The 12,149-nt window shown below is 56.7% G+C and overlaps 1 protein-coding gene across 1 annotated transcript; it reads right to left on the bottom strand.

Annotated features, from left to right (window-relative positions):
* Positions 1 to 1,119: 1,119 nt before the first annotated feature.
* HOXC12 (homeobox C12) lies at positions 1,120 to 2,721 on the bottom strand (the record flags this gene model as incomplete). The annotated part of the gene is made up of 2 exons (XM_082666043.1): positions 1,120 to 1,358; positions 2,121 to 2,721. 2 exons carry the CDS (start codon positions 2,719 to 2,721, stop codon positions 1,120 to 1,122), a joined length of 840 nt encoding a protein of 279 aa, XP_082522169.1.
* Positions 2,722 to 12,149: the final 9,428 nt, after the last annotated feature.

Genomic DNA, 12,149 nt, shown 5'->3' with positions numbered 1-12,149 from the left:
GAAACCCGGGCTGAGCGGGGGCCTCCGCGGCCGGTAGCCCCTTTTAGGGGCGGATTCTCTTCCCGCCTCGTAAATTACGCCGGTCCAGCCTCCGGCCGGCCGTGACCGTGAACGCCAGCGGCGAAGGGAGAATCTGCAGCGGCTGCCAGAAACTCTCTCGGCCAATCAATGCCGCGCTTCGCAGCTCCTTTTACAGCTTCCTGGGCTTCCCGGAGGGCCAGGTGGGGGTCCCTGGGGTGGCTACTGAACCCGAGGCTGCGTCCGCTCAGCTCTCAATTCCCCGCTTGCGGCTTCCGGTCCGCAGCCGCCACAGCGGCAGGAAGAGTGGATGGCAGCACACCTGTGAGCGAATGGGCGCAGGGGGCTCGGGAGAGGGCTGGGGACCAGGAGACGGTTCGGGTGGCCTGCCCTAGAGGGGACAAAAGCCTGATCATCACCTTGTCCACAGCCGGGTCTGCCAAATGCTTATGCCTGGGCCTGTTCTGTGTCCAGGCCTGGAGGACCCAGACCCCAGCGGACCTGGACATTGCTGATCATTCTGTTCTCCCAAACCACACTTCCTCCTAGGTCCCCCCACTTCCTTCTGCCCTCCCAGAGCTACCCTGACCCCTTCCCTGCTCTCTGCCCATCCTCCACTCTTGCTCCCTCCTCGCAGCCTCTCCTAACCCCAATAACTGCAAGTTCTGAGAGCCTTAGTCCCACTGTCCCCACCCTCGCCTACTCCTGCAGGCAGACAGACCTAAGACCACGGAAGGAAAGTGGTGGGAGGGGACGCCTGAGTCACCTTTCCTCCAGATCTTCAGACGTAGGCCCAACGCCCCGGTCCCATGTCAAACTAGCCCCTCCCCAGCGCCTCAGCCTTCCCTGCCCCTACCCCCTGCCTTGCAGCTGTGGGCTTCCTCTCCCTGGCTGGGTTCTTCCCTTCTCTCTGGGACCTGGCAGGGTCTGCTGGGGGGTGTGTGGGAGGGAACCACGAACAAAACAGACAAGAGGACGTCCCAGGAGGACCTGCCAGAGACGCCTGGCGTTCTAAGCGGGGACTGTGTCCCAGGCAGTGCCCCCTCTTTGCTCTCTGCCAGAGACAGGCTCAGTCTGGGGCTGGCGCCCGTGTCTTGCCCCCTAAAAGAAGGAGAGAGCTTGCTCCCTCAACAGAAGTCTTTTCTTTTTCATTCTGCGGTTCTGAAACCAGATCTTGACCTGCTGGTCACTAAGATTCAAGCGGTCTGAGAGTTCCCTCCGGCGCTGCCTTGTGATGAACTCGTTCACCAGAAACTCGCCCTCCAGCTCCGCCAGCTGCAACTTCGAATAGGGTTTGCGCTTCTTCCGTGAGCGGCTGTGGATCGGGTACCAGGGCGCGCCTGGGTGGAGACGAACCAGCAGGGTTGGCCAGGGGACCAAGAGGTGACAAGCCCAGTACCGTCGGTCCTTCCCCAGCCCCTTTCACCTTGGCCTAACACCCGACCCCAGGCTCTTCCTCTCCTCTCTTAGGAAGACTCCCATCCCCACCAACTCCTCTGCCTCCATCAATCTCTTTTTCCCCTTTCACTCTTTCTCCTTGCCTCCCCTACTTCTCACTGCAGTATCCCAGAACCTTCCAAATTCCTATCCTCTCACTTCTCCCCAAACCTCTTCTTCTCCAGGATATCCTGGCCCCTTCCTCTCACATCCTCCAGGATGGGGTCCTGATTAGTTAGAACAGACATGAGCGAGTGACAAGAGACAACCACTGGCCTTTCTTTAAAAAAAAAAAAAAAAAGTAGGTAATGGGGGCCTGTGGGAAGGTGGAAAGAGAGGCCCTGGGAGGGCAGGGACCAGCCTCTGGGTCCCCACCCCCCAAGGCCTGGGGAAGTGTGTCAGAATCCCCTTTCTCCGGAGCTCCCTGCCCCCTCCAGCTGCAGGCCGAGGAAAAAGGGAATCTCTAGTTCTTTTACGGGGATATTTACATGTTTATAGGGCTTGCCCCCCCCAACTCCCTTTTTTAAAAGAAGCGCTTCCTCACCACACAGTCTGTCACCCCAGGAGGCCCTAGCTCAGTCCTACACTGCCCACCCCCCCCCCCGCCCCGCCCCGGGTCAGACGTCCCGTCCGGAGTAGCCTCGCGAATGGGCCGGGGTCCTTACCGCTGGCCGCGAGGCCGCCGCCGGGGTTTAAAGGCGATACCAAGCTGCCGGGGTCGCCCGCGCCGGCGCCCTTGTTGCCCTCGTTAAGCAGGGACGAACTGGAGTCGGATTCCAGCGACTGGCACGAGGGCGGGTCGTGCGGGGGTCCCGCGCCACCCTCGCCGCCTGCCGCGTAGTCGTACTTGAAACCGAGAGCAGGCGGCCCCGACGGCTCCAGCTGCAGCAGCGCTGCCCCGGGCCCGACTCCTGGGCCGGGGTCGCGCCCGCGCTCCTCACGCTTCAGGCCCCCGCCGCCGCCCTCGGCGCACGGCTCGCGGTAATAACCCTTGCTGTCCTCCACGCGCGCCAGCTCGCACGTGCGGCCGAAGGGCGGGTTGAGCGACACCGGGCTGCCGAGATAGGGCTGCGGATAGCCATTGCACGGCTCCGCCGACGGCCAGGGCAGCGAGCACACGTTGTCGCGGCGCGGGTAGGACAGCGAAGGCAGCCCGGGCAGCTGCGCCCCGGACGCACGGAAGTTGGGGAAGTAGAAGGTGTCTCCCGTGTGGATGTTCACCAGCGGCCCCACAAACCCGGGATTCAGGAGATTATGCTCGCCCATTTCCGCGGGGCCCGACCGGCAGCTTCTACTTTATTGCTATCTGACATTAAACATAGTTAAACCTGCACCGGCCACCCATTGGCCGTCCAGCTCACGTGGGCGCCGCCGCCAGGGGGATGGGTGGGGACAGAGAATCCCCCCACCCCGCACCAACTCCAACTTCCCCCTTCCCCAATGTGGGGGGGGGGAGGGAACGAACCGCGGGGGCAGATTTATTCTCTGGCTTCTGGTTTTTAAAAAATCATATAAAACCTAACGCAGAGATCGAGGCAATCGCCCGACACGGGGCAAGAGGGAAAAAGCCACACCAAAAATACCCGCACATACACGCTTCTGCACCGTGCACTACCCCCCCAGATGTATTATCTTCTCACCAACAGCTGGCCGAGCCCAGCCCGTCCCTCTTTAATTAGCTCCTTTATTAACTAAAACCGTTGGAATTTACAATATCTCCCCAATAAATTACTATTAGATATTGTGTCATATAAAGTTTACTGGCTGTTTAAGGAGACGGATGAGCCCTTTGGCTCGGGGTTTATTTACAGTAGAGGAGAAGTGGGGGTAAAGACAGGTTTCCCTGCCGCTGTCTCTCCCAGCCCTGCCGCTGCTGTGCTCCTTTTCCTCAGCTCTTTCTCCCCAGGAATTTAGGGAGACACCTGGGGTCCTCTCCTCCAGGAAGGGCTCAGGGAGGATTACTAATGCTGGGTCTTCCCCATTCTCCAGCTGGGAGCCACCCAGCCACACACCTTCACTCACCGTCAGAGGAGGGATGCAGAAGAGAGGCAGAAGCAGCAGAAAAAGGAAGCGCCCAGCTCCATGAGGACTTGCCTGCCTGCTCCTGAAAATCTGGGGGCTGAACTACTCTTCTCCATGACTTCTGTGGGTCAGGGGGGCTTCTGGGGGCGTCTCTTGGAGACTTTGCAGCAAGAGGCTCTGGGCTCCCAGCAGGGCTTGGCTGGCCCAAGAGGCTCCTGATTCCCACTGTGGAGGAGACACTCACACCCCAGAACCAGCCTAGCATACCACTGGGACCATCAGATAACTGTGCCCAGCCCAATAGGTGTGCTGGGACTAAGGGAAAGAATGCCAGAGAATTATCTTGTTAGGGGTTTAAAATTATTTTTATAGTGCTAACCTCAGTAGCTCCTTCCACAGAAGGCTGATAACCCAACGCTGGCCATAGGCGAAGTTAATCGACATCTGGAAACCACAATCCGGTCTCAACCAAGTCCACAGACACAGCCAAACAGATTAAAATGAAAAAGGAAACAAACCCTCAAAACTAGGTGTATTCTATTGGAGTCCAGTAGACACAATACTCAGATTTCTATGCGATTACTTCGGGCTCCAGCAAAAGCATGGCTTTAAGTAATACCAGGTGAGATCAATAGTTCAGCAAAAGTCTAAATATGACAGAACACCAGAAGATTTGGAGAAAATGAGGGAGACGTGAGTCTGAGAGAATCTGGGAGAAAGAAATCCATGTGGGTGAAAGTTAAATATCTGAGAACGAGCGGAAGCTACAAAAGCAGAGCGAAACAGAAGATTCTCATCTCCCTCTTTTTCTCTCTTCTGCAGGACATGGCAGAGAGAAACGCAGATTCTTCGAATTCCACAGCTCCCTGGGCGATTTCATATCCCAAACCATAGCTGGGACAGAAATGTGTCCGCGCGGGCTTCGCCCAGCCCGGCACAGCTCGCAGCTCGGCACCCGCCCCTCGCCCCTCTTCCCCTTCCCTGCCCTGGCCGGCCAAGGTCCCTCCCGCCCACCCCCCCCAGGAGCCCGCCCCGCGCCGGGCCCACTTGCCAGAACCGAAGCCAAGCGGTGGGATCCCAGCCCCGGCGCAGTCACCTTCAGTCAGAACCACGAGAGCCGGGGCGCCGAGGAGCGGGCAGGAGAGAGCCTGAATTGGCCTTTTCGTGCTTAATTGATTAAGGGGCTGCGCGGCTGCACAGAGCATCCCTCGGCTGCAAAATCCACGTCACAGCATCTCCAACATCTTATTTATGCCTCTTTTCAAGATGCATTAATGAGCGTTACTGAATATTTAATTTTAAAAATTTATTTGGGGGTTATTTTTGGTCATAAAGATAAACAGGGTGTGACTTTAATATCGTTGCTGTTTTCAATCAGAACGTTGCACCGGCGGCGAGGTCTCCAGGCCTCCAGGCCTCGCGCTCAGCCGCTATTGTTGGTGTGGGGGAGGCCGAGTTGAGCTTAGCGAGATAATCGCTAGTCCTTGTGCGGTGGAGGTTTCTCCCCATTCTCTTTTTCCCCTCCCAGATGACTCCAATCTCCTAGAAGGGAGACGCCAGGAGGAAGGTCTTAGCCTTTTCGCATCCCTCGCCAGCTCGAAAATCTCAGGCCCGGAGCTGTGCTCGCTGCCCTCCCGGCCAGGCCGCTGAGCACGCAGAGAGGCGGCCACAGGGCGGCAGATGCAATGCCGGGGAAATGAGGATGGAGTGAGGACTTCCTTCTTCCAGACACGCAGTTTCTCCCGGTCCGATTTGGCCCCATCAAAAAAGACCAGTTTCCCCACGTTTCGGACCCTGGGCACTGGCACACGCACAAACCCCTCTTCCTTCCCCCTCTTCCTTCCGTGCAGCCGACCTGATTCCTCTAGGGGAGAGCTGCCGAGGCCCATCAGCAAAATTCACATCCCCAGTGCCCTGCCACTCGAGGATCACTAGGAACCTAAGGGTTATCAGGACCCCGGCGAGGACCCAGGCAATCTAGGCGCCCAGCCTCCTCGTGTACCACCGCGGTTCTGTGCGCCTTTAAGGCTCCCCGCCGCACACGCAGCTCAGGCGCCCCTTTCTTAACCCTACTCGGACTAACTGGCTGCAGAGCTCCGCTCCCAGCCTGGGTCCCCAGGACCGGCGGGAGGCTCGGGTGCAAAGCTTCAGATCTAAATCCAGCCTCGGCGAGAGCTGCTCTCCAGGAGCCGACGGGGGACTTGGTGAGGAGAATGCTTAGGACTCGCAGCAGCCGAAGGCGCTGGGCAGCGGCTTCTAGCTGGGTTCAATCCGCCGGCACTTCGCAGCTCACATGGAAAACTGTACTGGCCTGGCAAGGCTCTGGACCCGCGGAGCAATCTCTGCGCCCGCTCTTCCGCGCATTCATCAAATCACGAGATTAGAAGAGGTGGACTGCCTGCTGGACCCTGGACCACAGGTTCCTGATGCAGCTGGCCTGGCTCAACCATGGCCCGCTCATTAACTCAGGGGTTAACTAAAACTGAAGGCCAGGATGTGGTCCAAGGCTTTCCTTGAAGACTCGCGGCAGCCCTCTTGCTTCCTCGCATCCACCAGCTGGATGCGCCGCCGCCTCTCCCGCACCGACTCTGTCTAAGCCTCCGTCCCTCCTGCATCTTCACGGGCTATGCGCGGGTACTCGAGTCCCCACCGCCGCCGAGCCAGGCGAAAGGAGTTATTATAAAATCTACGGCCGGCTCTGGTGGCAGGGGCAGAGCAGCTGCAGGAGGCTTAGGCCACCGCGGAGTGGCTGTGAGCCGCAGTGTTCGGGCTCCCCAGGCAAACCGAGGTCGAAATTATACCGCGCGGTGCTGCCTTCTCCCGCAACAGTCGAGAGGCCAAGGCGGCCCAGTTCAAGGTCACTGCCTAGTTTGCACAAAACGGTTCTGCCGCCTATGCACATGAGGCAGGGCCTGGGTCTCTGAAGGGAGGTGAGCAGGAGCTGGGCTGGGCGGGAGAGGCGAGACGGAAAGCGGCGGGTGGGGAAGGTCTGGGCCCCAGCCCGACCCCTCGGCTCTCTATGTGTCACCCCTTTAGGGCATCTTAGGCTTGGGGCAGGATTTTGTCGGGGTCAACCAAGGCTGACGGGTGGAGGTAGGGGCTCAGACTCCTCGTTCTTCGCTTCACCAGCTCATCCAGGGGTCCGAGCCCACCTGGCTCCCAGGCCTCCTTACGGGTGCCTAGGACTTAAGGAGAAGGTGAGGAGGCCCCTTCCCCCGTGCTGCCTTCCAGGGCTCTGCAGCCTGGAGGAGCGGGGTGTGAGCGGGACCTTGGGTGAGGGGGCCCAGTCAGGCTCTCAGGCTCACACAAGCAGCCTGGGGTCAACAGCGTCCTAACCTCCTCCAAGCATTCAGTGGCTCCACTTGTCCCCCTCCCACCACAAGATCCCAGCCCGATTGCTACTCAGGAAATGGGGAAGGGATAGGGGTGGTCCCAGGCAGGAACATCTGGGAGACCATCCCTCCACCCCTCACCTGAGCATCCCTAAGTGAGCCATCTTCCCCCATTTTCACTGTCCTTTCGGCGCACTAATAGTTAAATAATTTCGGGGTTCTGACATTTTCCCCCTCGCCAGCAGAGGATCTCTTCCACCTAGTGAATTACTGAGTATCAGGAAAGGTGTGGGGACCAAGTTATTAAAAAAAAAAAAAAAAAAGCACCTTCTCCACAAACACCACACCTACAGTCGCCAGCAAAGTATGGGGAGCCCAGGGCCTGGTCTCCGTGGACCTCGAAGCTCAGTATGGGGTGAGGACTACCCAGAGTGCCCTCTGCCCCACAGCCAGCCGCTCCCTGTGACCATGGCCTCTGACCAGGCCTAGCTCTGGGGAGGGGCTGAGTTCTGCCCGGGGTCTGATCTGCCCAGCTACCCAACTGCTACCCAAATCCAAGCCTCCAGTTCGGGGCGGGGGCGGGTGTGGCGCTGGGCAGGGGCGGATCGGGGTAAGGGCAACGGCCCGGGAGGCTGGTGGGGGTAGGAGGATGCGCTATCCCCAAGGCTGGCTGGGCTGGAAGAGCGGGGGTCCACTTACCTTTGGAGACGGAAGAGGTTCAGAAGGGTGCGGGGCGGGGGTTCTCGGCCTCTAGAAACCCTCTGGGTGCCCCCTCCCAAGGCGGCCCGCAAGCCCAGCCGAGGTATCTGAGGAGGGCGGGGCGGAGGAGGCGGAGGCTGCGGCCAGCGGTAGGCGCGCGGGAGCCGAGTTGCAGAGCATCTCTGGAGAGGCCGCCTTTTATGGGCGTTATTAGCGCCCCTGTCTAGACTGGAGACGACACCTCTGTGTGTAAACAGAGGCGGCGGGCTCTGGCGGGAAGGGGGATGGCGCGTCAAGGGGGCGAGTGGCCCTCCCCTTCTCTGGCCACCGGAAGATCAAGGCCTTTTCCACCCTCCCCCCTTCCCTGTGCTCCCTGTGATGTCAAGGTCAGAAAGACCTAGTCACGGTCAAGGCTAAAAGAGGAAGAGCCTGGTTGGTTGCGAAAAGGCTCTGGCCCCCTCCTCCTCCCAGAAGCCCCTGGCTCCCCAGGGCCCCTCAATCCTCCACCAGCGCGGGTCTAGATACACATCTGCCTGATCCGGCACTTGGAGTTTTTGAGGAGTGGGCTCCTGACACCATCCAAGTCAGACCCAGGTGGATCCTAGGGTGGGGAGTTCTCTTCTGAACAGAGGGGGCTGCTGCAGGGTCCCCAGCTTCAATCCTCTGGTAGATGGAGAGTGTCCCAGGGGCTGCCCCCGCCTTATACCCACACGGGGCCTGCTGACCGAGCCGCCTGTCGAAAAGCCTCAGGAGCAGATGGTCTGGAGACAGTCCTGGAGGGATCTCCCGAGAACTGCTGGCCTTGCTCCCTCAGGTGGGTTCCTGGCTGTGGGACTGACTACCGGCCAAAAGGCCCATTCTGCTGGCCCTAGGTCTGAGGACTAAGATGTGGGTGGGGAAGGGGTTTTCTCCCCAAGCTCAGGAAAATATCTAACTGAGCCCTCCCTGGCAGCCTGGTATAGAGCCCTCCAGACCGAGAGTCCTGTGAGGCTCCAGCTCACCCGGGTCCCCCCAGCCCTTGCCACGGGGAGCCACAAGGAGCCGGGGATGTCATCGGATTATGAGAAAGATAGCAGGAACCTCAGTCCCAGAGAAGAGCTGTCCATTTCCCGGGGATGCCTCTATACTCACAATCCTTCAGACATTTTCTATCCCCTTGCCCCCGCATATTTATTGCATCCTCACTCTCACACAGACACTAGAGGACTGGCCTTGGAAAGAAAGGCTTTCTATAGATTTGCATAAAGAAAAGAAAACACACTCTACGCCCTGAGATCAGTGCCGGCTGACAACATTGCTACACGTGCACACACACAGGCAGAAAAGGCTGAGGAAATTCTGCACTGGTCAGAGGCTCTACACACACGCATACACACAAACACACGTATACACACACCTTCACAGGAATGTCTCACAGAGTTCCCCAATGAGAATGCCAGCTCTCAGAGGAAGGAAAGGTAAGGAACCAACACAATCAGGGAGAGAATCATGCTTTTTCCCAACTCTGGGAAGTGTGTGTCCCCAGAAAGCATACTCACACAATACCTGTCTCACCTAGGACTTTCCATTCTCGTGCTTACTTTTATGGAAGAGGCATCTCCAAAACTGATCCAGGAACATTTGATCCAGTGCATGGGAGGCATCTTAAACACCCTGCGGCACACTGGGGCTCACAGGGACTCAGAGGGACCGCAGTGCTTGCTTGGGTCACTGGTGTCCCAGTGCAACCCCAGTGAGCCCGCGCAAGCTTTCTTCTCTTTTCCATCGCCCCCTTCTGGGGCCTTAGGGCGTATCCCTCCATGTGGGAAGACTCGCTCATTTGCCCTCATGTGGATTTGTGTGCAGAAGTGGAAGGATGCCTCGGAGAACTATAGAATTCTCTTTCCCCACTGAGTCTCCAGCTTCCACTGACTCTACAGCTGTGTCATGGGACTACCCAATGTACCCCCAAGTCAAGAGGGGTGGGGGTATCAAGGGAGCCCCGGGTCTCTTGTCTACTCAGTTCCTTTTTCTGACCAAACACACACATTTAATTTTCAATTCTTCCCATCTCAGGAGAGACTCAGGGGTTTTGGAGAGAGGTTAAGGTGGTGAGTGGGGAGAGAAAGGAGAGATGGAATTAAGAATGAACATTATTCCTGGGAGATTCATCTATTCCCTCCTAGATCTGTACTGCCCAGCGTGGGATTCTTTGGTGGTTAACCCAGAGTTGAAATGGAGTAGAAAAGGACTGGCAGCAGTATCAGTAGCGGAGCCTCCACAGAGGGTGAATTCCTCAGGCTCTTTGTCTCTCAGATTCGGGGTGTGTGTGTGTGTGTGTGTGTGTGTGGCACATACACACACCCCTGAAACATTTATTTAAATAAAATTTTAAGAACGTCAGCCATCAGGCAAAGTGAGATCAGAGAACTCTGATTTCCAACCCAATGCCTCCAGTCTTTCTGTGTCTCAGGAACGGAAAAAATATTATATATAAATAAAAATTGCTGCAGTAAAGATTTAATCTGAGATAACATTGTTTTAGGCTATATCGCTTTTTAAAAGTCTCTTAACCTGACAACTTAACGATCTCATTAACTCAGCCAGATAGGGAGATAGGCACAGACGGACGCGGCAGGGAAAACAAATTAGTGGCAGAGTCTACAGGGCTCCTGATTGCCTGGAAGACTGGGGTTCCCGACAATGCTGGAGAATACAAGTGAGATTGGCTTAGAGGACTGGGGGCCCATGGGGTCCTAGCAGCCCGACCTCTTGCATAGGTTGGTGGAGAGGAAAAGGGAGCAGCTTGGGAATACGGAGCTTGCAGCGGCCTCCCAGCAGGGCAGACTGAGGGGACCCCTTCCCAGCTCCAGCTCTGAACTGTCTGGAGGGATTTGGGACCCTCTGGGGGCAGTAGAGCCTCAGGAGCAAGATTAGCTCCCCACTGCCGCCACGCTGCCACCACCACAGCATCCAGTCGCCAGCTGGGACACCACTTTCTCAGCACAGAGATCCAGCTCTGAGCTCTATTAACTGAAGTGAACCCAGTCACTTGCTCCCAGGCCTTTTCAGTCGCTGATCACATCCTTCTCTCCCAAGCGTACTCATCTATTTGGGGCATCAGGATGGGAAAGAGTTTTCTTCTGTCTAGATCGTATCAACAATCTGAAAACCTCACTTAAAAAACTTACGTGGAGCAGAATATAAATTTGGCATCTATCCAGCTGGGGGTGTTCTCTCTACTCTTCCCCCTGCCCATTCTGGCTGAGTCAGGGCAATAGAGCCTACCCCAAGAACCAGTGGATAGAAGGAGTTTCAGAAGGAATCTGAGCGATAAAATCAAGGCAAAAAAAAAAAAAAGATTTTATTTTAAAAACAGGTTTGTGGTATTTTTTTCCTTTTTGCATTCAGTACATTGTCATTCAGACATCACAATACTATATACAGATACACAACATTTTTTAAAAGCCTGTTTTGGATGAACATTTCAAAAGAACACGCTTTTGTAATGCACCAGTGGGAAGGGAGAAGGTGAGCCCCCATCCCCCAGCACCAAGTTGGCCTTTGAGGAGGGAAATGTCAGGCAGCGTCTGCGTTAGCTGGCTAACTGGGAGCCAGCTATCTTGGCCTCCTGGAAGAAAAACTGCTGTCCTCAGGACAATGAGTAAAAGTGAAAATGTGAGGCCTTCTCAGCTACCGCCTTGACGGAGAAGCAACTGGAGAGGGAATCTGCCGGGGGACCCGCTCTCCATCCCCTTGGAAGAGAAGCTTGTCCGTTCCCTAGCAAAAAAGTTCTGCTCCTGTGCATGGCCTGACCCTCATTCTCGCCACAGAGAGAGAAGGAGAGAAGACAGATTTAGCAGCATGGTGGGAGTTTCTGTCTTCCCTGGATTTCTGCATGTTGATTGAGAAGCAGAACAGAGGAGGCCATGGGGGCAAAGGTGGCTCCTCAGAAACTCAGTTCCTTGGTCCAGGTGGGGGAGAAGGGTAGGTGTCTCCTCATCCAATTCCAGCTTTTGTTGAAACAGGAAAGAAAAAACCTAAGCGCTGTCTGTACTCCAATCACGATGCCAGGTCCCTAATACTTATCATTAATATTAATGTGACTTTTAAAATATGCACAGAAACATCTTAACTGGGAAATCTTGCCTAACTAAAGAGTGCCAGAGGGACAGGGAACGGGAGGAAGGACTGGACGGAAAGTAGGAGCTCGCCAGGTCCTGCTCGGGGTCGCACCCTTAGGGGGGTCATCTACCTGCCCGGGCAAAGGATGAGGCAAAAATGGGGTCATTCGGGGTTCCCCAGCTCTGCTTTGGCTGGAATGACTGGGCTCTTGGCTGCCACTCGGCGCTCCGGCAAGGCGAGGGGCAACGGCCAGAGGGAGTGGAGGCAGGCTGCCTTCCTCCCACGCCCGCCCGGACCCACCTCCAAAGCCGCTGAGGCGGGGTAGATGCCATCTGCATAGGGGTGAGGGTTGAGGATGGGGTGGGGAGTAGAGGGCGGCAGAGCACACCCTTTGATACCCTCTGCCTCCCAGCGGAGTGGTTCCTCTTTCTGGTTAACATTAAATATTTGTCTGTACCCGAAAAGCGTCCTTCGGTGTGTTCGGATATGGTACAAATCGGCGACATAAATAGACGGGGCGGGCAGCTGGGTGGGCGG

Source organism: Grampus griseus, assembly GCF_964374135.1.
Source record: "Grampus griseus genome assembly, chromosome: 11".
Classification (NCBI taxonomy): Eukaryota; Metazoa; Chordata; class Mammalia; order Artiodactyla; family Delphinidae; genus Grampus; species Grampus griseus.
Note: the sequence above shows the minus strand (reverse complement) of the source record. Positions and strands in the feature narration are given on the sequence as shown.